This window comes from Lissotriton helveticus, chromosome 7 (genome assembly GCF_964261635.1).
Source record: "Lissotriton helveticus chromosome 7, aLisHel1.1, whole genome shotgun sequence".
NCBI lineage: Eukaryota > Metazoa > Chordata > Amphibia > Caudata > Salamandridae > Lissotriton > Lissotriton helveticus.
Genome location: NC_136068.1, coordinates 979802023 through 979829624, shown reverse-complemented (window position 1 = coordinate 979829624; position 27602 = coordinate 979802023). Strand labels below are relative to the sequence as shown.

The 27602-nt window shown below is 47.1% G+C and overlaps 1 protein-coding gene across 6 annotated transcripts in view; it reads right to left on the bottom strand.

The window, feature by feature from the left end:
• TCOF1 (treacle ribosome biogenesis factor 1) overlaps positions 1-27602 on the bottom strand; it is a 402392-nt gene that overhangs the window by 75358 nt on the left and 299432 nt on the right. For all 6 annotated transcript variants that reach the window (XM_078653593.1, XM_078653591.1, XM_078653592.1 and 3 more), the window contains 2 exons: positions 6085-6191; positions 5758-5941 (listed from right to left, as the gene is read on the bottom strand). In XM_078653593.1, coding sequence (XP_078509719.1) covers positions 5758-5941; positions 6085-6191 — 291 coding nt within the window. The remainder of the gene's footprint in view (positions 1-5757; positions 5942-6084; positions 6192-27602) is intronic.

Genomic DNA, 27602 nt, shown 5'->3' with positions numbered 1-27602 from the left:
ACCAGCAACCACCTGCGAGGCCACAGGGAGCCCCACCGGACTATGCAGCACGGCAGGGTTGCTATGGGTCGTAGAGGGGGACCCAGCCGGGCCGCACCCCGATGAGACCATAACTCCTCCCTGGAAGGCAAGGGCTGATGTGGGGCTGGGAGCGAACTCACCGGCGAGTCAGTCGGGAACCTCGTAAGTAGCGGAGTCCCCGAGGATGCCTCAGGGACAGGAGAGGACCCACGGGAGGCCTGCAGAGCCGCGGCATAGGCCTCCATCTGGGTCCGAGTCGCCCCCGCATCCGGATAAAAAGAGGATGTCTAGCGGGGGTGTAGAACAGGAACCGCTTCTGTAAATAGGTGGGGCCGCATGCATGCAGAGCACGATGGGCCAGGGCTTTAAACTGGACTGGTTCGGCAACAGGCAGCCAATGGAGTGAACGCAGATGCTGTCTAACGCTGCTTCTCATCGAGATGTTAAAAAGAAGTCTAGCTGCAGCATTTTGGACAACCTGTAGTTTATTGAGTGGGACACCAAGATTTTTAGCAGGTTGCCCCGTCGAGGCTGGCATGGGGAAATCCGCTGGCCATAAAGTTTCCCTGAACTGGAGGGGAAAGGTTCCATAGAGGAGATTTTCTGATTTGTCTTAGTTACATTTAAGCTGTGCTGAGGAAAGCCATTGAAAGACTGCTGACCAACACTTTCTGGCCCGAGACATGGAACACTCTGATTCTCCCCAGGTAAACAAAAGCAGAGTGTCATCAGCGTATGCTATAATTCTGTCTCCCAACTCTTCCGCCGCAGCTACGGAGTCTGGTTGAGGAGAAAAGACAAGTTCTATTGGCTTGTTAAGGTGGAAGGAGGAAACCACGCAAGGCAGGAACTTGGGTGTGGTTCTGAATACTGCTATGTCCATAGAAGCCTAAATGAAAGGTTCCTGTAATGTGGGGGTGTGTGAAAAAAAAAATGCCTCTTGACATGGTTAGCCTTTCTTTTTGCCTGATTTGCACAGGATCCCTAACAACCAGGTCCCCTGTGCTAGTGCTTGCTCTATAAACCATACCCACAATTGGTACTTCTGCCTCCCTGTAAGTCCCTAGTAAATGGTAAATACCCTGAGAACCTAGGGCCTGGGAGCCGAAGAGGGTCCCCTGGAACTCGCCCCACCCCCTCCTCACTAGGATCTTGCCACTGCCCTTGCAGCTTGCATGACCTTCTGAAGGGTCAAACAACAAAGCCGACCTGGCACACTGCCTGGGTGCCATGCCAGCCAGCAATGCCTGTAGGTATAGGTAAGTCATCCCTCTAGCAGGCCTTACAGCCCTGAGGCAAGTTGCCCCTAAAATACTTAAGTACCTTCTTAAATAGTGTAAGTGCCAGGGAAGCCATGAAGAGTAGATGGGCTGGAAACTCGACAACTCGAGTTCCACAGCACTATAATGGCTTCATGAAACCAGGAGTGTTTGGTACCAAACCACTCCCTGTAATAAATCCACACTGAATCCAGTGTGAGATTTATTACACCATGTACTCAGAGAGCACCTCAGAGGTGCCCCCTGAAAAACTACAAACCCTGGTGTGGGCACTGACTGGCTTTAGGCAGCCTGCCACACATAGAAATTTTTTGGACCCCCTGGTGGAGAGCCTCTTCTCTCTCTGGGACCAGAAACAATGCAAATCCTGTGCAGTGGTGTCACGCTCCCTCCCCCAGGACGGGCCAGTGCTCAAAGGGGAAGCTTCTAAGGATTGGCACATTTTTTATGCGACCACCAGTCTCTGCTGCTAGCTACAGATGCCAGCCCCCGGTTCACACCCTCACTCTCTGCGGGAATATCGTCAGGAAAACTCAAAGACTAGGAGGTGTGCCCCCCTTTTTCAACTCCACCCCTCAGTTGGAGGAGGTGAAGTCAAGCACACTTTTCAGTCCTCTCCATCTTGAAGATGAGGGGACTCCTCCAAGGAGTGCTAGGTCTATGCCCCCATCCCATAGGAGGGTGGCATAATATTGAGTGTAGTCACCCGAGTTAAGGTGCCCATTTGCCCTACCTACTTCTACCTTAAACAAGCATTGGCATAGCCAATAGGCCTTGCCTATGGGACCTTGCAAGTATTTAGCCATGCAGCACGTTATCCAGGGTGCTACAACATCTACTAATACTTCATGTGCCACTGGTGAATGGGGAAGCAGAGCCACCAATCAAGCCAAGCGGGACTTTTACAGGTCACAAGAGAGTGACGAAGCTGCGAGGGTCAGGTACTACACTATAGAAAGGTGGCTGGAACATGCAGTGCACTTGTAATAGTAACAGACGTAATGTTGAAACGAGGAGCATTTACCACTCACCTGAAGTAATGGATAAGCTAAACTAACTCTGTAATGCAAAAGAGTACTTACTAAATCTAGAAAAAAATGGTCTGAATGTCGTCTTGTGATTGGTTACTAAAATGTTGTGCTCCTCAGGAAACCAAGAGTCAAGAGTTTAAAAACAAAGTAAAGTGCATTTCAAGAACCACAAAATACAGTACAAGTTGTACTAAAAAGTGACAACTACCTACAAATTATTTATGGAAATACTGCAGTATGTCACCTCTAATGCAGTATATAGATTTATGTTAAGTCTGCTGGAAAACGGGTATACCTCGGATATCTTACAGCTCCTCCTGTAGTGCAAAAAGCCAGCCTAAAATCCAACATTGGGTGTATATTTAAATGCAACAAAACAACTGGTATAGGCATGTAATTCCCGTGCTATAAGTCTTCATCTTGCACCCATAATTAAATCGCAACCAGGTCCCGGAAAACATCTTGTGCTACCGGTATTTGTAAATAGACAAAGATGTGGAATATGTTCCAAAAGCACACAAAGAATAAAAAGATGCCCCAACAGACACCACGCATATGTACAACATGTGCTGGTTATGTTTAAGAGAGTTTACTAAAGATAGCTATAGTTACGAGTCCTAAAAACCACACAACGTAGTACAGAGCCCATCACTTACCAGTCTAGTCTCGAGAACGCCAAAAACGCACGCGAGGCAGCCCGATTCCGTTCCCCAGTCAAATTAACGCAGAAGCATCACATCCTGCAAGTTTATGCAGGTGAGCGGTCAGAGTGAATAACTACGTGTACGCCGGTGACGGCAAAGCCAGCACGGTTAGAGCCATCATGGAGTGTCAAAACATACAAAGCCCCATCCTTAATGGTTGGAAAACATTAGTTTTTCCGCTTGTCGATGTGCTGGCAGCTGGCAGGAAGCCCGTGTATCAGTGGAAGACTGGCAGCTAGAAGTTAGCGTGTCACTCTGCTGCCCTCCAGTGGTCGCTGCACGGTAAACCAAAGAGTGTAAAATAAACACAAAACAAGCTGCTAATTAAACAAGCGCTGCCGTGAAGGAATGTCAGGAATGCAGCTGGCATCCGGCCATGCTGCTGCTTGCTCCCGAGATCCCTAGGTCAAGGGAGCGAGAAGGCAGGACATGCACCCGCCTTTCGCCAATTGCGTGCTGTCTTTCTTAGAAAGACGCACGCAAAGGCCAATAGTGTGCGATGAAAAATAAAAGCACACACACTAGCGTGTGGTCCCAGTTTAAAGTCCTTATAGAAACCTCACAGAGCAGCGCATGCGCTCTGGCAAGACTTAAAAAGGCCCTAAATTAAGTATTTATGTGGCTCTCCCAGACCTAGAAACTAGATCTGCGATGGCCTAAGAATAGAGAAGACATCCCTGCAGAGAAGACTGAAGACGACAACTGCTTTTGCCCCAGCCCTACCGTCCTCTCTCCAGTTACTACAAACCTGCCACCTGTCTTGCAGCCCTGCGACCTCTGAAAACCCTGGGAGGACTGTGAGCTGAACAGATTGTGCCCCTACGACCTCCTACATCTCTACTTACCTCTGCTGTCATTGGTCTTCCTCTTACAACCTCCAGTACAGCCTCTACAGTCTGTTTGCCAAAAGAAGAAACTCCATTGAAAAGCACTGACCACCCGACGCCAATTTTGCACCCTGCACCCAGCCACCCCTGTATCGCTGGTGGTGTATATTTGGTGCTACTTTGCGACCACCCCCATACAAGCGCTAACCCCCAATGCTAGGCCCCTGCAACCTATCTACTTACCTGCAAGTAGTGTGGCTCCAACTGGCCGAACTCAGACTTTGACCTGGGCACCCGTATGCTGCTGGTGGTGCAGTTTTGGTACTTGCCTGACCCTTGCTGACCTTTGGTCCAGAAGTCTGGAGTTGAAAGTCTATTACCTGTATAACTGAGATATTGGTTTCCCTATAGGGTAACAGTGAACTGTTCAGGAAATATTTTAAGTGTTAATTTCTAAAAGTGAAAAGTATTTTGATTTAAAAACATACTTGCCTTATTGCAAATATTGGTCTTAAAATAAAATACAAACACAGTATATCTTTCTAAAATTGGTGTGGATCTCCTTGTTGTGTGTTTATTATTGTTCAATGTTGAGCAATAAATGTTTTACACTCCTCTGTATTAGGCCTAAGGCTGCTCACCCACACTACCAACAGATCATTTTGGGTTTCACATTGAGCCCAGTACACTTTTGGGGAACCACTGAACTCTGTGCATTGTATAACCACCTAGTGGGCACCCCATATACAGTCTCAGTTTCCTGCAGTCACAATTGTCTGGAGACAGGCAAAGGTTATATATCTGGTGGTGATCAGCCCAGTGGAAATTTGCACGACAGAGGACAGTTTTTAAAGGAAGTTGGTCCATCACACCGAGTATATTCTTCACTGGAAGGTAATGAAACGTCAGTCAAGACAAGGGGCACAAGGCACTGCAGGAGTCGAAGCGGATCGGTCTCCAGAAAATGTTGGTTGGAAGAAAGGCAACAAACATTATTTGTACCAGATAATGGAGTCAAAATAGACTGCTTGGGCCTTACAGGAGGCATTAAACGTGTCAAATCGGACCCAGGCTGTGTGCATCTGAACACATTGGTGGAAGGAAAATAAAAAGCACAATCTTTCATGGAGATTGTGTCCATGTGAATTTCCAGGTAGAGGAGTCCCTATTTACCTCTTATCTCGAAGGAATTCTTTGAAGAAAAACAACTCGAATATGTCCGAGACCACCATTAGATGGCAGGAGTATGCAGAGCATGTTTATCTACAAACCATGCTATGAACATACTTTTAGAATAACAACAAGGATATCTCTGGGATAGAATGGCAAAAAGGCCACAACAGGTGAACAAATTATCAGTGACTGAAATTAGTTAATAAATAACTTGCCTTCTGCAGTTTCATGATCAACAAGAGAATTTACATCTACTGCTACCTGCTTCTTATGGAGTAAGAGGCCATACTTAAGATAAATGCCCAGGTTGGGTGATGATGAGAGTTGGGGATGAGGGGCATGACAACACACAGCAGAAAAGGTGAACATGCTGATGAATGACCAAGGAGATACAAGGTACTTCAGTACACTGGTTTCTGGTCTCATTTTCATAGTATAGTTATGACTGAAGACACTCACGTAAAGCTTGCACACTGTATACTAAAGTAAAACCAACAGGAAACATAGAAGCATTTAAAAACTGGAGTGATTTGGCACCATGTCTTTCAAATGGACAATGTGACCAGTGATTTTATCTTGCATAAAGAATTAACAATTGCAAACTCGCCTCGATCTGGATAGCAAGTCATTCTAAATTAACATTCTTTAATAATCTGAACTCTTATTTCAGGACAACACTGAAGACTTCCAGTGCCTCTGTGAAGCGAGAAAACAGACCTACCTGGCTTTGCAGCTTCATCTGAGTCACTCTCTGAACTGTCTGCTGCAGTCACGTTCACAGAAGGCTTGCTCGATTTTGCGGTTTCCCTGTTAGCAGACGTGTTCTTTGGAGATGCCACTTTTGCTTTGGCATTCTTGGCAGGGGTTGCATCAGAATGCTTGAGAGAAGACTTAGTCAGCAGCACCTGGATGAAAGTAATGTATTATGGAAGAGAGAAATGGAATGAAGATCATTACAACTGCACGTGTGCATTCACAAAAATAGTTTGAGAGCTTGCTATTTGCATCTCGAAGACTTTTCAGCTCTGTAAAGAAAACTGAGTAATACCTGTGAAGAAGGCAATTCTTCCTCGCTGGAATCCTCAGAAGAACTTTCTGTTTCACTTTCTGCTGCCTTTTTGGTTTTGGGAGATACGACTGACTTCTGGGCTACAGCTATGTTGAGGGATGAGAGAGGAGAACAAGAAGGAGAGCCCCAAAGACAAACAGTTAGCACCGAGCAAGAAAAAGGAAAACATTGGGCTTATAACCAAACCCCATACCTTGTCGAAGTAGCAGCTATACCTTGTAACTGCATGTATGTCTGCATTAAATGAAACGTTATGTGGTGAAATTGGAGCTACTCCTTTATTCAGGCACAGTTTACTTTAATTTCACTTTTATGAAGCACCTTAGACCACAAACATCCTCAACGTTCTTAAATTAACTAGACCACAAACTCTGAAACAAGGGTGCAAAGTTGTGACCAGAACAAGTTTTGAAAAACATTTCATATACACAATCATTCCCAATGTGAACAGGTTGTGAAGTTCATGTGTAGGCTGTGGCCCATATGAAAAGTCCTCCATCTTTGGCTTTTCCCTGAAACATGACCAGACCAAAACAAGTGATCGTAATGTGCTCTGGTTTGTAAGGGTTTTGAAGATGAGGTACTTTGGAACTTGCCGGTCAATGATTTTTGAATGATGCAAGAGGATTAATACTTCAGTTTTATATCCACTGGCAAGCAGTGGAGCAAGGGCAGTAATTCGAGACCTGGTATGTCCCCAACATTAACCAGCATTAGGAGCCTTGTGGCTCTATACTAGATCTACAGATAGCAAAACCGCTGCACTGGTGTCATCTTCCAAAAGAAGCAGATAATATAGGCAATGCAATTTAACAGAACTCACTGTGATCACTCCTGTAGGGTAAAAGAGGATAACGCAGACCTTAACAAATATAAGATTAATACCATTTTGCAAGCCATTACTTATTTCGATAAACACACATCTCAGTATACAATGAAGTCTAGATATGAAACTTAATTTACTGGTGCGAAGAGTAGTGTCAAAGAAGACTTCTTCACTACAAATAAGGAACACCTACAATATCGGTATTACCGTTTTTGGCTTATTTAGCTTAAGACAATTCACAGTTATCTCTTCGTCCAGGACACACAGGCTGAGGATCCACTGTGTTCTGATCTCTATACAGCCACAGTAGTATGTGGTTTCCTCCACATACATGTATAACGTCTGAAGTCCACATCAATGGGGAGTATTTTTGCATTTTAAGTTTTGCGGTTTAAAAATGACAATAGCAATCTAAATGCAAGACAGCAAAACTAAATTAATTGCAGGATCCAATGGTTGACAAAAAACACTGCTGACACATTATAAATACTTTACTACAGCCTTGCACAATCAATGATGTATGATTTGTATTGACGACTGTCTGGAGATTGGAGAAATACATCTGGCAGAGAACGTAGCAGTAAGAAACACTTGATTGCAGTCTGCCTCTCATCCACACAAAACAAGGTTTTCTAATATTGTGTACTTTGTAGAAAGGGAAAGAGCAGATCGGAAAGGAAACTGGTCTGTAGTTGATGAGGGTAGAACAGGGTCCAGGCTAAAAGGTGACATTTATTTGAAAAGAAAACCGTAAAGAATAAATTACTTAGTGAAACTACAGTTCTTCAGTGTTTGTACCTTACATAGATTCACATGATTGAATCATTCCCTATTGTCAGGTTGGTAGTCCCAGATTAATATTTCCATAGGAGAAGAAAGATAATTCCTTTAGAAACATGAAATCCATGCAACCATGAACTTTAGTAGCCCAGTCACCTCATGAGAAAAGACACAAACTTCAGTCAATGAAGAAACAGTGCAATGAATTCCAGCCACCTCTTAACCCAACCCCCCCAACCCCCTCTCCTCCCGAGGCCTCTGAATGGGTTGGCTGAGGTTGAAAGGGTAAGCCGTGTGTCCGGTTTCAAGTTTCAGCCACCATATCAAAGGTTCATTGATCATTTCTGTTATATCGAATGTGGTTGTCGAAGGAACTGAAAAGTTGGATTCACTGAGCGTCCAATTCCTCTTGCAGGAGGCACATTGATAATCTACAAGGGTTGCAGGAGGATATCCTGCCCACCTATGATTTGTAGAGGCAGGCAGCACACCAAATTTCCAAGTCGGTCTAATGAGGGACTGTAGACATAGAATTCATCAGATAGAACGGCTTTGACTTCTCTGGTACTGAAGATGGAGCCTCAGAATTAAAGGGAAGCTGTGGGCCGAAGATGATACTAGGCTAGGTTAAGTGAAAGGGTCAGTTTCACAAATAACAATGTGCATTACCATGTGGATAAGCTGTTGTCTGCAAAGGACCATCCCCTCTCTAGCGAGAGTGGCAAGACTGAAAACTCCACCACTGGGCCTAGGTGGGAACTTGCTCCGACGTATGCGCTATGGCGTGGGGACACTGACTAATGCCAAGTCAGTGTAGAACTTCTAAGACTTAAGCTCACTGGTGGTGCCTAGCTTGGATATCACCTTACATAACCGGGAGACAACAACGGACCTTAGACAGGGAGATGGGACTTTAGAAGCTGACCCGTGGAACACTAGTGGGCCTGCTTTGAGAATACTGTGTGCATTATTTATGGTGTGCCGTATTATACGTTTTTCGGTCTCGCCTGAGCAAGCGTGCATGCACTGCTCTGAGAGGCATTTAGTAAGTGCTCTTGAACTTCGAACACACGCTCGTGCGTCTGCTTTTTAAAAAAAATACACCAGCAATTGGCCTGTGCATGCGTCTTTCTTAAAAAGACAGCACGCAATTGGTCCAAGGCGAGTGATTGTCCAGCCTTCTTTGTTCCCTGGCCTAGGGTGCTCAGGAGCGAGCAAAATGCCATCTGTTTCCAATTATCACGTTCGCAAAATTGGAAACAGATGGCGGTCGTCTCCTGCAGCGGCTTGTTACAAAGGTGTTTTCTTATTACGTCTTATGGTCTCCATCGTTGGCGTTGGCCAGTGGCCGCGTGTGATAAAGTGCCATCTTTCTTGCATGGGTATGTCCCCACTTTTTGCTGAATTGCTGATGTGCTTTGACTGGGTGTGCCCTGGGCTCCTGCCAACCAGGTGCCCAGGGCCTGTTTTCCTTCCCTAAAACTGTGTTGAAACTAAAACCCAATTGGCATCTCTGGCCATCTGTCAGCCCCTAGTAAATGGCACCCTAGGTACCCAGGGCATAGTGACCAGAGAAGACCCCTAAGGGCTGCAGCACTTATTGTGCCACCCTTAGGGGCCCTGTGCCCTGACACCCACACACTGCCTTTGCAGGCTGAGTGTCTAAGTACAGAACTAAACAGAGTCGACATGTCACACATCCCTGTGTCGTTTCAACTAAAGGTGTGGATCGTGCACCACCTGATTTTTATCTCGTTTTATCCTTTTTACCATGCTCCCAGTTATACTTTCCCTACTCGGGAAAGTGTCGTTTATATACAAAGGTTGCAGTGTCAGGCCATCCCGGACTGTCTCACAGTGCACCGTTTTAATGTGCTAAATGTTCTGCATAAATCAACAGTCAAAGTTTATTTCTCTATGTGTTTGTTTTATTCACTTCCAATCTTTATATAGCCGTGTATCTTTCACGCTATTATCTTGTTTCTTATTTCGTTTCATCAACAAAAACTTCATTATCCATCATGCATTATGATTCATAGTACAATGAATTTCTTTTTTCCAATGCATTTCGGCATCTTTGTGCCTTCGTCAAGGGATGCCTAAACAAAACATAATATGCATTTGATATTAATTTGAGGAAACTATCGTGTACTATGCCGCCACCAATTTCCCTGTGTGATTTCAGTATTAATGCGTTTATCATAAATAATGCCTTTAAGTGGTAACCGTCAATACTGTGTTTTCAGTTGGCCTTTCTGTGAGCATGTAAACTTGTACGCGGTAGCGTGCTCTTTTTTAGATTACCTACGTTGCTGTGTTCAAACCTAAGGCATACCTTATTTATGATAAACGCACGAAACAACAGCGAACACTAGCTAGTATGAATGAATATCTAATGTCATCGAATAAAGTAATTACGTGGCAAGAGCGATAAGATGAGAACTGAGACCGGCACATTAATACTGAAATCACACAGGGAAATTGGTGGCGGCATAGTACACGATAGTTTCCTCAAATTAATATCAAAAGTATATTATGTTTTGTTTAGGCATCCCCTGATGAAGGCACAAAGATGCCGAAATGCATTGGGAAAAAAATTAATTGTACTATGAATCATAATGCATGATGGATAATGAAGTTTTTGTTGATGAAACGAAATAAGAAACAAGATAATAGCGTGCTGACGTCAGTTCTGATACACAGCTTTTCCGCGCAAGATACGCAGAGCCATGATAGAACCAACACTGGTGCCATGAAAGGGGATGACCTTAACCCTAGATATCGGTTCGCAGAACGGGGAGGATGGGTGGGTCGGTAATCTATCACTAACTAATGTCTCTTACAGATATATCGTTACACAAGTAGTAACTTGTACATCCGAAAGAGACACGTTAGTGATAGATTCCTTACCTTAGAATAGATACCCCAGCAATACCAACCCAGGTGGTGGGTCTGCGAACCAATAATCGCACCAGAAAGTCCTGGAGGACGGAACGGCCAAAGAAGCCATCCCTCTGGAATTGGCGGTCCAGGCAGTAGTGTCTCGCAAACGTGTGCAGCGAGGCCCACGTAGCTGCCTGACAAATGTCCTGCAAGGGCACTCCTTGGCCTAAGGCAGTCGTAGGCGCCGTGGCCCGAGTGGAATGAGCCCTCAGCCCAGCAGTTAGCCAAGGAGTAACACTCCTGGATGCACAAGATGATCCATCGAGAGATGGTCCGCTTGTGCACCGCCCGTCACTTCTTAGCGCCCACGTAACCAACTAAGAGTTTGTCATCCACCCGGAACTGGCGTGTGCGGTCTAGACAGAATGACAGCGCACGTTTTGGGTCCAGACGATGGAGCCGCTCTTCCTCTTTAGAGGTATGCGGAGGCGGAAAGAAGGTGGGCAAGGTGATGGACTGACTGATGTGGAAGGCCGTGACAACCTTGGGCAGTAAAGAGGGTCTTGTCCGCAACACAACCTTGTCCGGATGGACAGAGAGGAAAGGAGGTGTGGAAGAAAGAGCCTGGAGCGCACTCACTCTCCTGGCAGAGGTGATGGCAACCAGGAAAGCAGTCTTCAAAGTAAGAAGACGGAGAGGACAGTTATGGAGCGGTTCAAAGGGAGCACACATTAGGTAAGTAAGAACAAGGTTCAAGTCCCACTGGGGCATCACGAAAGGAACAGGAGGAAACATGTGTGTGATGCCCTTCAAAAACCTATTTACAATTGGGGACTTGAACAAAGAAGGCTGATCAGGCAGCCTTAAGAAGGCGGAAAGGGCAGAAAGGTAGCCCTTGATAGTGCCCAGAGCAGAGCCCTGCTGGGCAAGAGAAAGAAGGAAGAGGAGAACCTCAGAAAGGGGAGCAGAGAGAGGATCCACAGCCTTTGCTGTGCACCATGCCACACATCTGTTCCACCTGCAGGTGTATACCGACTTTGTGGAGGGACGCCTGGTTGCCAGAATGACATTACAGACTTCGGGAGGCAAGTCAAATGGCCTCAACTGTCGCTGCTCAATCTCCAAGCATGGAGGTGGAGACTGGACAGGTTCGGGTGGACGACAGTCCCCTGCTGCTGTGATAGAAGATCCTCCCGAAGAGGCAGACGAATCGGGGGATCGGCAGACACGCTGAGTAGCTTGGGATACCAGTATCTTCGTGCCCAGTCCGGAGCCACAAGGATAACTTGGGCCCGGTCGCGCCTGATCTTCTTCAGCACTCTGGGCAGAAGTGGTATAGGCGGAAAGGCGTACAACAGACCGCAACTCCACTCGCGACGAAAAGCGTCTCAGAGCGAGTGCCGCCTTGGAAATTCCAACGCGCAGAACTGATGACATTGCGCGTTCTCTTCTGTGGCGAATAGATCTAACCAAGGCTCTCCCCACTGCTGAAAGAGGCCTTGCGCCACATCCGAGTTCAGACGCCATTCGTGATCCATCATCATACACAGACGGCTGATGATCCATCGTCCGCCCTGGCCGGCGCCTGCGAGGTCGACAGGCGACAACCCGGATACGTAAGTGGATCCAGTGAGGTCCTGCGGCCTCGGGACCGAAGTCGTCGGCGGCGCCGGGGCCGAAGCACCCGACCCGCCAGGCGTTGCATTGTGCCAGGGACCTGCAGGTGTGGGGCAGGAGGCGGCGTCTGCGACTCCGTCGGAGCCGCGTGGGTGGTGTCACCCGAACCCCCGGCAGCGTCGTGGGTGCGTCGGAGGAACGATAACGTCGCTCCGACCTCTCATGCCTCTTTTCTGAGGAAGATCCAGACGACCGATGCAGACTCCCGGAGCTACGAGGACTCCGACCCCGCGACCGGTCCTTCGACCTCCTGTGGGACCGGGACCTGGAACGGCGCGGGGCCGACTGCCGGAGCTTCAGTCGCTTGCGGGACCGCTCCCGCCTAGCCTTCGACGTCAGGGCCCGGCAGTCGGGGCAGGTGCGGTCGTCATGGTTGAGGCCTAGACACTGAAGGCACCGGCGATGGAGGTCGGTAACCGACATCAGTCGGTCGCACCTGGAGCAAGGTTTGAAACCGGGCATCCCTACCGGCACCGTAGCAGTCGAGAGACTCGAGAAAAAAAGATGATCAAAAAGTTTAGTCAAAAAGGGGTAGAGCTTCTCCGGATCTGCGCTAGCTGGCGCGGAAAAAAGAAGAACTGACGTCAGCGCGTGAGGGCGGCATCTAAGTACTCCGACGACGTCATTCCGGCGCCAACGACGCCGCCGGACGCGGAGCCGCGGACGACGCCTGCCGGCACGCAGGGGTATTGCTATGCAAAAAAAATTCTGACCCAGTCTGACTCCTGGGGTATTCTAAGGTAAGGAATCTATCAATAACGTGTCTCTTTCAAATATATTTTTCACCAAGCTTGGAAAGAAAATGCAGCTTATTGACACACGATTGCACCAGGGTTAAGAGAGTTTATTAGTACATGACTGCATAAATGGCCAGGACATATATTTCACCAAGATTTTACAGAGGGGTTGGGGTGCACTCAGTGGACTGATTAATTTGAAAGCCCGTTGAGGATGGCTTTGATTTTTTTTTTAACACATTTTATTATTGAAGTTTTGTATCAAATTTCAAGTAGTAAAGAAAATGCATATATTGACATTGATACAATTCAAAATCAGTTTACATAATACAGCTTCCAAAATTACTCAAAAAATGAATTCCACATTTTATCAAATTTCCTTATCCCCCCAATTCGCTTTGCATACCAAAATTCGCTTGTTCTGACATTTCTCATTTTCTGAAACCAAATATTAAACAAAGGAGCTTGAGTTGATTTCCAATTCTGCAGAACCAAGGACCTCGCAACTGCCATCACAATAAATAATAAATTAACCGACTGTCCCAACAAGCAGAGTTCACTGTCATATCCATAAAGTATCAACTTAACATTATAATCAATCTGAATTCCACAAAACTTTTGTAAGTATTCGAATATCTCAGTCCAAAAAGGAACGATTTTAGTACAGTGAGCTGTAATGTGGGACCAATTAGCAGGACTATGTTGCTTACATCTAAAACAGACAGCACTAACGTTCGTATACATTTTTGATATGACAGCGGGAGTTCGATAAAGAAGCCATTTAGTAAAGAAAATCATTCTCCTCCAATTAGATCCATGAAGAACACTGAAATTCAATTTATTTATACAGTTCCAAGTATTCATAGTAAGAACATGATTTTCTTGCTCTTGCCATTTTTTAATGCATCTTACACTGAGGTCCAAATCAGTGTATTGAACTAAATAACGTTTCCATGCTCCTGGTTTCTTATTCTGAGAGATCAGAAATAGATCATCCCACAACTGACAAGGAGAATCAATCATTCTTACTTCCGCTTGCCCCAGAACTTTAAAAATCGAAACATATGAGTCAAATAACATAAACTTCCCTGGGATTAATTGTTGCATTTCTCTTGGTGACAACCAAGTCCCTTCTCTTATAAAGTCAAATAAAGTGGTAAACCCAGCTTGCTCCCATTGACAAACAATATCTGATCCGATATTAATTCTCATAAAAATGAGAGCATTCCTTAAAGGAGTTCTAGAATTGAACTGCGGAAGGGAATATTTTTTTAGAAGAGCATCTCGACGTTTAAAAAACCAATACATTATTTTATATCGAGTACGTTTTGGTGATTTAGGGATGTGCAAAGGAACAGGGGTTTGAGCCTCTTGACTAATTTTGTCCCCAAAAAAATTAATAAAAAAATTTGGATTCTGTTTTTCTGATTTAAATCGTTCTAAATACTGAGCAAAATATGCACTATAATAATCTCTGAGATTGGGAAGAGATAGTCCTCCTAGTTCAGTATCTACGTAGAGTATCTTTATTGCTATCCTGGGGCGTTTTTTAGCCCATATGAAATTCGAAAATAGAGATTCTACTTTGGAAAAAAGACTACCGGGTAGAAAACATGGGACAGCTGAAAATAAAAAATTGAATAGTGGTAAAACAGACATCTTTATCAGTGCCACCCGTCCCATAATAGAAAGTGGTAGTGAGCCCCATCTAATAAATAAGGATTGAACTTTTCGTACAAGTGGGTCAAAATTCAACGTATATAACTCAGAAACCAAGGTAGTAAACATAACCCCTAAGTATCGTTTTGGTCTTGAATTAATACAGCCAGCTAAATCCGCGTGTAAGACTACCTCCCCTCCTCCACATACTAAAATTTCAGGTTTTTTTTGTTAATTCGGTATCCTCCTAGAGCCTCAAATTCTTCAAAGAGCTGCAAGACAGCGGTTTGAGAATGGATATCCGTCTTAATTATCAACATAATGTCATCGGCATAGAGTTTAATTTTTGCCATAGATGTAATAGGAGGAGGGATATTTACAGATTCGCGGATAGCAGTGGCTAGCGGTTCAATAAAGAAAGCAAACAGGATAGGGGATAAGGGGCAATCCTGTCTGGTGCCCCGTTCGACCGAAACTGCGCCCACCATAGCAGAATTTATAATTATATTTGCTCTAGCACCCGTGTATAGATTTTGAATTAAACTAATAATTTGTGCAGGAATACCAAAGTGTTTTAAAATAACAAATAAAGTTGACCAAACTACTAAATCAAAAGCCTTCTCCGCATCTAGTAATAAAATTAAGGCCGGGACTTTTTTAACTTGAAAATAATCTAACGCTTCTGTAAGAAAATGGGTATTAGTTGCTAATTGCCGGCCTGCCACAATGGCTTTGATGTCCAGGTGAACAAAGGACTGGATTTATCAGTATTTCGGCTATTAAAAATAATACTCATTCTGTGTCAAAGGCCTTATCGCCTAAACATCACCTAAACATCTCGTCAGTCTGCCCTCGGAATCTGGCATCTGTTGATTTTCCCCTAGTGTCCGTCCGCTGCTTGTGTTCTAATTAAATTACTATTTTCCAACCTCCACTCCCCCGTTATTTATGTCCTGCTCCCTCATAACAAAAAAAATTATAACAAACAAGCATGAGAACAGTCAGGAAGAAGTTGCCAGCAGTGCAAGTACAAAAAAAAAACTAGAAGACTTTTTTTATGTTAAAATCTTTTTTTAATCAGGTTGTTCAGTTGTATATAGTGTTGTCTTGGTTTGTATAAAGGTAACAAAAATGCTTAACACTTTTAAATATAATTTTTCAACATGATACACAGCAGCCGCAATGCTCCACAACATAGCCAAAAGTTCTGGCTAAACACATAAGGTCCCAAAGGCGAGACCTATTGGCTATGCCAATGCTTGTTGTTTATGTACTGTCTTTTATATAGAGGCTGTTATTTGACAGGGCAATCATTTATTGAGGCTTGCTAGATTTATTCGGAGTTGCAAGCCTGTATTCACCCCACAGCAACCTCCTCCCCGAGAACCCATGGATTGTTCTACTACCAAGTCAAGTGCTGAAGAGCTGCCCCAGTTGCTCAAAGCTCATAGTAAGTTGTGCCCCGGGATATCAGGCGCAAAAGGTCTCAGCCACCATGGTGGGGCACAGTAACCTCGGTTTGCCCCATAACCCTCTAAAAGGGGTTCCGACTGAAGCGTTACCAGGGAGTGAGGGCTAGCTGTTCCAACTTAATCAACTGGACATATTATTTTACGTGCTTTCCAAAAAGATATTCACTGAAAATATCCAGGTCAGTGCTGGACCTCCCGCCAACCTGTGAGAAGTGGAGCAGTAGTCACCCCTGTCTTCTGCGCCCCACGGTGTCTGCAATCCGCCTAAATCCAGTGTAAGGCACATCTATGTCCCCAGTAACCATGGTAGCCGATACCTTTTCCTCTTCTCTGAAAATAGCAAAGGTCAGCGAATTGGCAGTTTTAAAAGATGTTGCAGCATGATTTGAGAACCCTTTGCCAAAACTGACAACTTTTCTAATGTTCTGATCTGTGTGAGGTGAAGACAGTGCAGATTGCATTACAAACAAATCTGCTTTTGGGTGCAATGTGGGGCATGTAAGTGTGCTATAAACGTAACAGAATGTTACTTACCAGTAGGAGTAGTTTTGCCGCTTGAAGAGGTTTCTAGATTCACATGTTGTTCATTATTCCATGCCATCTAGTGGTTGGGTCCAGAACTGTGTCGTATATATTTTTTTTCTTTTTTTTTTCTTTTTGGGTGCCAATCATAAATTGGTTTCGAGTCCATCATCAGTGTGTCGTCAGGCGTGTGCTCTGTAAGTTAATGTGTGTGGTCGCCAGCTTCAGATTTCTTTTTTCCTTTGGAAAATGTATTAGTTGGAACCTCCATTTCTCTTGACGCGTTACTGACCTCGTCTGTACTTCCCCTCACATTTCCAGGAAGGTGGGTAGGTTGCATGTAAATCCAGAAAACTCCAAGCTGCAAAAGTACTCTTAATGGTAATGATATGTTACTTACCAGTAGGAGTAGTTGTACAGCCTGAAGAGTTTTCTGAATTCCCATGCTGTGCATTGCATCCGCCATCTAGTGTTTGGGCCCGGAATCATGTCTCTAGTTTCCCTTTTTTTTAGGTCGAGCCTAGACAGCACTTTCACAGTCTCCTTGAGACATTGTGCATATTTGTTGTGGGCTTACAGCTCGCCGGTTACTTTTCATTTGTTCCTTTCAGTGTCTTTAAAAAAATCCTTGCTTCCAAATGGCTAATCTTTCTTATTTGTTCCTCCTTTTAATTGGTTGTCCACTTACATTTAGCAGTGCGTCAATACTTGTAACCTTCGACTTGTCCCATTTTAGCAAAGGTAAGAGGGACTGATTTTTCCTTTTTCCAAGTGCCCTATACACTCCGAGCGCAGACTTCCGTTTCTGTAAACAGGGCTGTAACACTTATTATCTCCTCACATTTACTGTGCATTCAAACACCAAAATAAACTGTCAGACATTGTTTTTAAGGGCACCTCTTTAACTTTATTTCTCGGACTTCACAGTGAGAGGATTTCCCCCATCCTCAAAACCTCTCCTTCTTTGCTGCTGGTTTACATTGGTTGGGTTAGGGAATGACATGCATTAAAAAAAAAAAATGTTGCAGCCATCTTGGAATGGAGACCGTATCTTGCTGAATCGATTTTCAAAATAGTAAATTATTCTCTAAATATTTGCTATTTCAGAATCTGGTATCACTTGACACAGATTGGGATTTTGCCCTCAGATCGTAGTGCCCTTGGACACTGCGAGTTGCGTTCTTTTCGAGACAGTAGGAAACTGCCTCTGTACATGGAATGCCCGCTAGGTGGTGAAACCGTAAGCAGAGCGCAGGGGTTCCCAAAAGTGTGCAAGGCTCAATGTGACCCAAAGTGCTCTCTTAGAGGTAGTGTGGGCAAGCATCCTAAGGCCAAACACAGAGGAGTGTAAGACATTTTTTGCACAACATACACCAATAATGGACGCACAACTCAAAGGAGATTCACAGCAATTTTAAAGTACTTTGTTTGTATTCTATTTTAAGACCAAGATATTCGCAATAAGTTAAGTATGTTTTTAAATAAAAATACTTTTCACTTTCAGAAGTCGATGTTATCCTATGGGAAAATTAATAATGTGGTTTAACAGGTAAGTTTCACACTTACAAATCCAGTATTTGGGCCCAAAGGTCCAGTGAGTACCAAAACTGCACAACCAGCAGCACAGGGGCGGCCATGTGAAGAGGTCAAAGTCCGAGTTTGGCCCATGATTTTTAATGGAGACTGGGCGTGCCTAGAGACATACTGCTTGCAGGTAACAATCAGTTGCAGGTGCCAAGCTTTGGGGATTAGCACGAGCACAGGGTGGAACTGTAAGCCAGTCTGTTTACCCCTCTATAAATAGTTCTCGCACCAGGTAAGAAAGTTTGCTTCTTTATTCACAACTTTTTTCTTTTTTTAACAAAACAAATAATTAAATAATGATCAAAATAAAGTCTTGACTTCTAGAGTTGGTCTCTTCAGTGTGCTGGGATGCGGACTATTCCCCCTTTACCTCCCACTCTACTTTGCTTGGGGCTGGACAGGTTTGCGCGGGTCCCTCAAAAAGAAAGATCATAAAAAAAAGACACGAGATCATTCTTCCCATTAAAGGGAAGCTAGAGCCGGCTGTTTGTTTCCTGTGTAGCGGACATATTGGGGTTATTGTGATCCGTCTCGGACGGATCGCAGGGACACAAAGCAGCACCAAACATACAACAGCAGCGGCACAGGGGTGCCTACACCCTCAATTGTGGCAGGGGGCTTAGACCTAGCCCTGATTGGAGGGGGGGTCTCCCCATCTTCAAGTTGGCAGGGACTGAAAGATGTGCTACACCGCACCTCCCCCACCTGAGGGCTAGAGTTGGCAGAGGTGGGCACACCTCCAATTCTCGGACCGGTTTTCCTGTCCAAAGTGGGGAGGGCGGAGGGGGGGGGGGGGTCTCATTACAAAGGCGGCAGGCCTTTGAAGCTTCACCTTCGAGCACTGTCTCATCCTTCTGCCCAGGATGTGCATTGTTTCTGCTTTCTACCCGGGGTCCAGAAACATTTCTGGTGTTGCTTGGCGGCCTACAGCAGGCAAGAGACTACAACAGGGTTGGTAGGTTTTCAGAGAGCACCTCTGAGATGTCCTTCGAATACATGGTACAATACATCTCATACTGGCATCAGTGTGGATTTATTGGGAGGAGTAGTTTGGTACCAAACACCCCTTTGTTCAGTGGAGCCAACATGGTGCTTTGGAACTAGAGTGGTCTAGTTTCCAGCCCATGCACTCTCTATGGCATCACTGGTACACACAATATTAAGGGAGAAACCCAAATATTGTAGGGTCATATCTGCGCATGCAGATCTGCCCTCACCTGCAGTATAGTGCACCCTGCCGTAGAGCTGTGAGGCATTCTAGAGGGGGTGACTTGCCTATACCTTCAGGCAGTGCTGGCTGGCATGGCACCCAGGCATATCAACTGTCGATTTCTACCACAAAGGAGCATGCAAGCTGCAAGGGCAGCGGCATGGTCCCAGAGAGGGATGCCCCAGGAGATCCACTTCAGCTCTCAGGCCCTAGGTAACCAGAGTACCATTTACTAGGGATTTACAGGGAGCTGAAGTACCAACTGTGGATATGGTTTGGGAAAGAAGCACTGGCACAGGGAACCTGGTTGACAGGGACCCTGCGCACTACAATTGAAACCACACAAAAAGTGGGGGCTAACCATGTAAAAATAGATACTTTCTCAGAGACCCATTCCAAGATCTTAGGTGATTTCTTCCAGTCAAAATATGTATTTCCAGCAAGGGAAGTGCAGGTACGAAACATGATGTCCACTGGGTTGCTCTGGACAGTTTGCAGCGGCGGGTGGATGTCGCAAGACACTGTGGGATAGATTCAGGTACTGATTCAAGTCCGAAGAAAATACAGGAAGGGTCAGGAGGAGGGACAAGGTACTGGGTGCAGAGATGAGACAGTTCTAAAGATCACAGGAGTAAGATTTGAAGGTTGGCACCAAAAGTTATTCGGATAGCAAAACGATGGCGCCAAGGAGTAAAACTCCAACGATGCTTCACAACACACCTAATCTTTTTTGGCAGCCCCACGTGGTGGGCATCCACTGTCTATACCAGGGGTCTCCAACCTTCTCTGGAACTACCTATGTTAAATAAAGAGGATCCAGAGCTGTTAGTGTCCTAACAGTGACCACAGCAGTCTAGATTATATTAGTGGGCACCACATTCAAGATCATCAACAGTCATTATCTTGCTGAAGCAAGCTTGGTTACCAGTAGTAATGTAAATAAAGCATTTTTCAACATGCAATGCACCTACATTGGTAATACATAACAGCCACAATTGCAATGTCCCTGGCACTAAGATAATATTAGTAACAGGTCTTACAAACACTGCTTTTTTTGTGGGTGTCTATGGCCATCATTTGGTGGCAAATCCAAACCCATCCTCTATAACAGACTGCTCCCTGGAAATTCCTGTGGGTGGTCGCAATCTTCAAATTATTTTTTCCACCGTTGGGCCAGGAAGCACACTGGAAGAGCGCTGAAGGATCTTGGAAGATTTGCAGTGAAATGAAAAAAAAGTCGACCAAAAACACACAATCACTAGATGTCTAGAGAAACACCGAAGACTGGGGGGAGCCTTGGACAACTCCCCCCTTTAAATTCAGCCCTAACTTTCACCACAGTTCGCGCAGAGGGACGCCCCATATGTCTATTCAGGAGGGCGTTGGAGTTCGCCATCTGCCAGTGCGTTGCGGCGTTCCGCTCTATTTTCCTGCCTGTTAGATCCATCCTCCTGTTTTCCTTGTCAGGTGGAGGTCCAGATGTTGTTAGGACGTTTGGCCTTTTTCTGGCCGTTGCAGCGATTATTGAATCTGCTGTGACGGATCCCTTGATGTAAGCTGGGTCCCGGGAGGAGAATTTGTATTTCTTCTCCGTCCTCGGCGTTACTGATCTGCATGTAACCGGGTCCTTGAAGGCTTCCTTCCCCCAAGGGCAAGAACTGGCTTCTTGTCTGCGTGGGGAGCAATGTTTCCAGCAGGAAATCTGCTTTTGGCTTCTCCTCTTCCAGCTTAACTCCATAAGCTGCGGCAGCCTTCCTGACCACCTCATTGTATGCCCCAATGTCATCCGGTGGCGAAGGCCTCGAGGGGTATGTCTCCACAGCCTCCTCCGGGTTTTCGGCCTTGATGTCCTGCCATTCCTGGTCTTGGGCCGTCGAGGAACCTGAGCCGTAGCTTGACTGCTGCTCCCCGTAATCCCCCTCTGTGTAATAGAGGTCTTCTTCCTCTTCGTGCTCCGAGGGCTCCGGAGTTTTTGGCGGCTCTTCGACGTCGAACTCCTCGTGCTCCTGCACCTCAGCGACCGGTGCCGGCTTCGAGCGGATCCTGTAACGTCTCATCTTTTCATCGAATTCCTTCTTTCTCTGAAGGATGTTCTCCATTTCGGCTTCGAGCCTTCTTTTCTTTCTCTGCATCTCTGCGGCCTGCTAGTCGTCGAGCGTTTCGGCTGCTCTCTTAGACGGCGTCGTCAACGTCGAAGCTTTCTTCGGCTCCTATTCCTTCGAAGTCGAAGACCCTTTTTCGGGGGCTTGCTTCAACGACCTTTGCTTTTCGCTGGTCTTAGGCCTCCGGGAGTCCTTCTCGAAGGATCCGCTGGGCTCTTTTTCGGAGGATGCAGCTTCGGTCGTCGAAGTTTTCGGCGCCGGTGCTCCTTTCGAGGCTCTGGGCCCTGACTTTAGAGAGTCTGCCTCAGGCTTTCGAGGCCCTGTGGGGGTTTTCGGGGTCGTAGACTCTCCTACCTTGTCAGGCGTTTTATCGGTCTCTGCGACCGTGAAGTCATCTGGGCCTTCGGGGATGTTGTCCTCGTCGTCGGTGGAGAGGCCTACTTCGTAAAGCGTCGGGGCCTGGCCCTTGCCCTGCATCGTGTGGTGAGCTGTCCTCTGTCTCTCTCGAACTCGGAGTGTCTTCAGCTTGAAGACGGAGCAGGCGTTGCAGTCTCTGCTCTCGTGGTCGATTGGCAGGCAGAGGTTGCAGACCGGGTGCTGGTCCTTCTGCGCGAACTTGTGGTGGCAGTTTTTGCAGAATTTAAAGGATGTCTTGTACATCCCTGCGCTCAGGGGCCCCCCTGTGTGCGCATTCCTCCAAGGACGTCGAAGATCTCTAGGTTCTTTTCCTTTCTTCGTCGTCTCTTCTCTGATGGTCCTCTTCTCCCAATCTTCTCAGGTCTTTACCGTCGAAGAGTTACTGTATTTCCTCCTTTTCTCCTCCAAAACTTCTGGAGCTTCACGCGACGATCCAGACCCAACGGCGGAAAAAAGAATCTGAAGATGGCGCCCAAGGGTGGTAGCTTCCGCCGGAAGCATGCCGACGTCACCGAAGGTACACCAAATTGTGGGACGTCGACGCCCACCTGGGCTACAAAAAAAGAGAAAAAAAAGACTACGATTCCGGACCCAACCACCAGATTGCGGAATATGCAGAGCATAGTGAATCCAGAAAGATTCACGCTGCAAAACAGCATTTGCAATGCAATAGGTCTCACATTTATGCAAGTTTGAGCTATTAGCATTGTAAATGACAATGCCTTATTTAGGCTTTGGTTTATAAAACATAAATAAAAAGACATTGTCATTTACAATTCCAATAGCTTCAACTCGAGGAAATGACAGACCTATTGCATTGCAAATGCTAGTTTCATTCCAGCTACTTGGCGCTGCCCTGCATGGGAATCCTTACCTGGAAAGTGACAATGCTGTCCAGAACTGCCCATTCCTTCCTGACTTCAGTGACCTTGCACGGCCTCCACTTTTACCCTTACTTTATCAGTACGACAATCAGTACTTCGAGGTTATTTTTTGCCCAAATATTCTTCTGGGGAACAGTTCCATGGATTTACAACACAGTCCGTAAATCAAGGCCATTACACTACAAGTCTTTGCTCATAGGCAGCAACATAGGAATTAGGCAATATTGTGGCCGCCGCGGTCTCGGAGTATTTACATATTTTCCACACTTGCCGCATGATTCAGATCTTCTGTATCTATTTATTCTAGCTCAGATGGATCAAAAGAGGCTTTAAAAAGCATCAGCCGTGGTCCCCTGTGGGGAGGGCGGTGGGGGGACAGACACTTTGCAAAGATTAACTGTCACCATTTTGTTGCTGACGGCTGTATACGGGTGTTAGAGTTCTGCTAAGAAACGTTTGCACGGACAGTACTACCGTGTTTTGTGAAATGGCAAAATATTGCAACAGAATGTGTCATATTACGCAGCATCATTGCACCTCTTCTGCGTCTGATTAAGTTTGTACCTCTCCAGTCCCTGTAGCACCTGCTCTGACCAGAGTCTCAGGCTCTACAGCAGTTCTGCTGACCCGGTTCTCAGGCTCTAGAGCTGCTCTGCTGACCCGGTTCTCTGGCTCTAGAGCGGCTCTGCTGACCCGGTTCTCTGGCTCTACAGCAGCTCTGCTGACCCGGTTCTCTGGCTCTAGTGCGGCTCTGCTGACCCGGTTCTCTGGCTCTAGTGCGGCTCTGCTGACCCGGTTCTCTGGCTCTAGTGCGGCTCTGCTGACCCGGTTCTCTGGCTCTAGAGCAGCTCTGCTGACCCGGTTCTCTGGCTCTAGTGCAGCTCTGCTGACCCGGTTCTCTGGCTCTAGTGCAGCTCTGCTGACCCGGTTCTCTGGCTCTAGTGCAGCTCTGCTGACCCGGTTCTCTGGCTCTAGTGCAGCTCTGCTGACCCGGTTCTCTGGCTCTAGTGCAGCTCTGCTGACCCGGTTCTCTGGCTCTAGTGCAGCTCTGCTGACCCGGTTCTCTGGCTCTAGTGCAGCTCTGCTGACCCGGTTCTCTGGCTCCGGAGCAGCTCTGCTGACCCGGTTCTCTGGCTCTAGAACGGCTCTGCTGACCCGGTTCTCTGGCTCTAGAGCGGCTCTGCTGACCCGGTTCTCTGGCTCTAGAGCGGCTCTGCTGACCCGGTTCTCTGGCTCTAGAGCGGCTCTGCTGACCCGGTTCTCTGGCTCTAGAGCGGCTCTGCTGACCCGGTTCTCTGGCTCTAGAGCGGCTCTGCTGACCCGGTTCTCTGGCTCTAGAGCGGCTCTGCTGACCCGGTTCTCTGGCTCTAGAGCGGCTCTGCTGACCCAGTTCTCTGGCTCTAGAGCGGCTCTGCTGACCCGGTTCTCTGGCTCTAGAGCGGCTCTGCTGACCCGGTTCTCTGGCTCTAGAGCGGCTCTGCTGACCCGGTACTCTGGCTCTAGAGCGGCTCTGCTGACCCGGTTCTCTGGCTCTAGAGCAGCTCTGCTGAACTGGTTCTCTGGCTCTAGAGCAGCTCTGCCGATCTTGTTCTCAGGCTCTACAGCTGTGCGCTACAACCCAGAATAAAAATGCCAGACAAGCTCTACCGATTGTGAAAAGAAATAGTGCTTACCACCTAATGAAGGAGACAGTGTAACGCCGCAAGTAAAGGATCCAGTCCTGATGGGCGGTCCCAAAAGAAGACAAGGCTAGGAAGAGACTAGGAAGCCTCATTATCAGTCGGAAGCCAGAATTTACAATGGACGATGACGCCAGCCAATGAACAATATGGGCAGGGCTTCCACACCACTTCTAAAGTACAAGTTAATTACCTTCGCTAACTATGTATCTGGTAGAGCCGATTCTAGCCGCAGATTTCTTAACGTAGAATTATCCCCAGGTGTGAGACTGGATCCGGAATTTCTTTTGCCACAGCATCTCTGCGCGCCGGGGGTGGGGGGGGGGGGGTACGGCACCACTTGACTCCGCGCTGACGTCCGCGGACGTGACGTCGGCGAGGTCACATAAGTCCCACCCTGGCGCGCTGACGTCGGTTTTCTTCGGAGAACTTTTCCACGCCACAACGCGGAGCCATCACAAACAAAACCGTGAGAATATGGGAACAGTGTGCGAAAAAATCAGGTAAACAGAAAGGGAAGAAGCGAATGGTGAGGAACAGCACCAATTGGGAAAGTGCCAGGCACTGTGTTACTGAAAGTCATGGAAGGGAAAGAGCAGAGCACCACTTTGAGAAGCAACCTTGCAAAGCGAAGGCAACATCCTCCCTGGAGGCAGAAAAACTTGTGAAAAATGTCAGAGCAGACAACAGAGTCTACAGCTACATTCTATAACAGCGAAGGGCAACAAGTCCGAAACAGAGGAGTAAAAACAAATTACCCCAAGACAACACCATCAAGGAGGGTCGCATCCCCTGTAAAGAGCTAAGGGCTAAGGCACAGCCAAGAGACCCCAACTCAGAGGACTGCAGACTAGTCAGAAACCTCAAGCAATGAAATGGGAGAAGATTGTGAGTAGGCCCCACACTGGAATAACGAGGGTGTAAGGATCCAGAAAGGAAGGAGTGGAACAAATAAACAGAACGAAGCTTCCCGCCAGAGAGGAAGTGAAAAAGGGCACTCGCAGAAGACAAAACCCCCCAGAGGGAGGCTAGTGCAGAAGACCAAGCTGAAGGTCCTCGCAGAACGGGGAGGAAGGGCGGACCGTGAATGAATCTGTGGCTGGAATCGTCCCTACCAGATACATCGCTACCGAAGGTAAGTAACTTGTACATCCGATAGAGACTACTAGCCGCAGATTCCTTAACACAGAATAGGTACCACAGCCATACCCAGAGGGAATGCGAGAGAAAACTCACCAGCTTGGAAGTACACAGGGCCCCGACAGGGGATGTGTCATTGGGACAGGAAGGACAGCTCAGTCCCCACCAACCAGAAGTAAGCAAGGAGAAGGTGATGCCAGTGTACCACAACCCTACCCGAGGGGCAAAGGGCATCCGCCAGAAAACCAGGAGGGACAGACGGCACCAAGAGAGTACCACCCGCAAAATCCAAGGAGAAGAGGTGGAAATGGAGGCAGAGCCCGCCTCAGGAGAACACACCCAGCGAAGGGGACAGCTGAACTGGCATCAGCCCCTAGGCAGGGGACAAGGCAGGAACGGCCCGGCAGAGAAGCGCATTCATAAGTAGGAAGACACAGTCGGGCAAAGCTCGAGCAGAGCAAGAGACAGGAGCACACAGGTACAAGCAGAAGCCCACGGAGGTGGACCATAATGACCAGGCGTGCGCAGCAGGCTGCTGGTAAATACTATAAAGTAGTGTGCCCAGAACAGCGACCCCCCGGGAAGTGAGATTATGTAGTACAGACCTAAAGGCGTCATCCAGAACACCAGAAACATTCTAGCCCCCCTGTAACACAAGACAGAGGACCATGCCGAAACATCGGATAATAAGGTGGAAACACCACGACACGACGCTGTAGACGGCATGACAAAAGTCGGTCTGGCAATCCAGAGGCTGAATAAGGAAAGCAAAACGCACAGAAGCCGATATCCCGCACGAACAAAGGGCAAAATGTACGACAGGCAAGCCCTGTAGAAGGAGGATAGAAACACCATTGAATACTGAGCAGGACAGAACCTGGAGTAGCACAAGCTGCACTAAGGCGGAAGAAAAAGGACCGCACCAAGCAGTATACAGTGACGCGAGGAACCCAAGAAGGTATCCACACCCGCCCAGCTTAGGACAGGGCTATACAATAGCCAACAAGTACCCCACCTAGGGTATGACACGTCCCAAAACAAAACAGGGGAACACCTCTTGGGGAAACCCGCAGCAGATGTCAAGAACATAAAAGATCTGTGGGTATCACCGCAGGCAGCTTGCCAATCAGCCAAAAAATACACCACTGAAACTGAGGGGCTGTACCAGCAGCCAAAAGTACAGAAGGGCCAACTGAAGGACCTTGAAGGCATTCTAAGTCACACACAGCACACAGACAGCCAACCAAAACACTAGGCCCAGAAAGAAAGGTGGGATAAACGCCTCCCATAAGAGACCTGAGGACCGACAAGCCGAAGCTTACGGAGGGGGAGGAGGACGGTGCCCCGCAAGGAGTCGCTGAATAGCAGAGTCTGCGTGGGTGTTAAATAAAAGAATCCCATCAAAAGGCAGGTCAACAAAACGCTCCTGAATATTCTCCGGAAAGACGCTATTCCGCAACCAAGCATGGCGGTGGAGGGCCACAAAACTCGCCACAGCGCGGGCAAGAGAATCAGAGACATTCGAGGCCGAATGGAGAATAAATGCAGCTAACTCCCGACCATCCAGCACATGGTGCCGCAGATCAGAGCGGACACCTTCGTGGGAGGGACAAGACAGAAGGGACTCTGCGGAATTACATAGGCCAAAGGTAGCTCTGGCCAACACACAGTTTATTGAGCGCGCGCAGAGCATCACTAGTGGAAGCGAAAATGTTACGCCCCCATGAGTCCAACCACCGGGCCTCCCGTGACGGAGAGAGCATCACAGAAGGAAAGGAAGGAAAAGCAATCTGCAGGACAGGGCCTTGGGCAGATGGGTGGGAAAAAAGACGGACTGGAAATGGTCCTGACAAAGGCTACACTTGCCTCCGTAAGGCGCAGTGGGGAAGAGAGCAACTCTTCCGTGGGCGAAGGATGACCGGCGC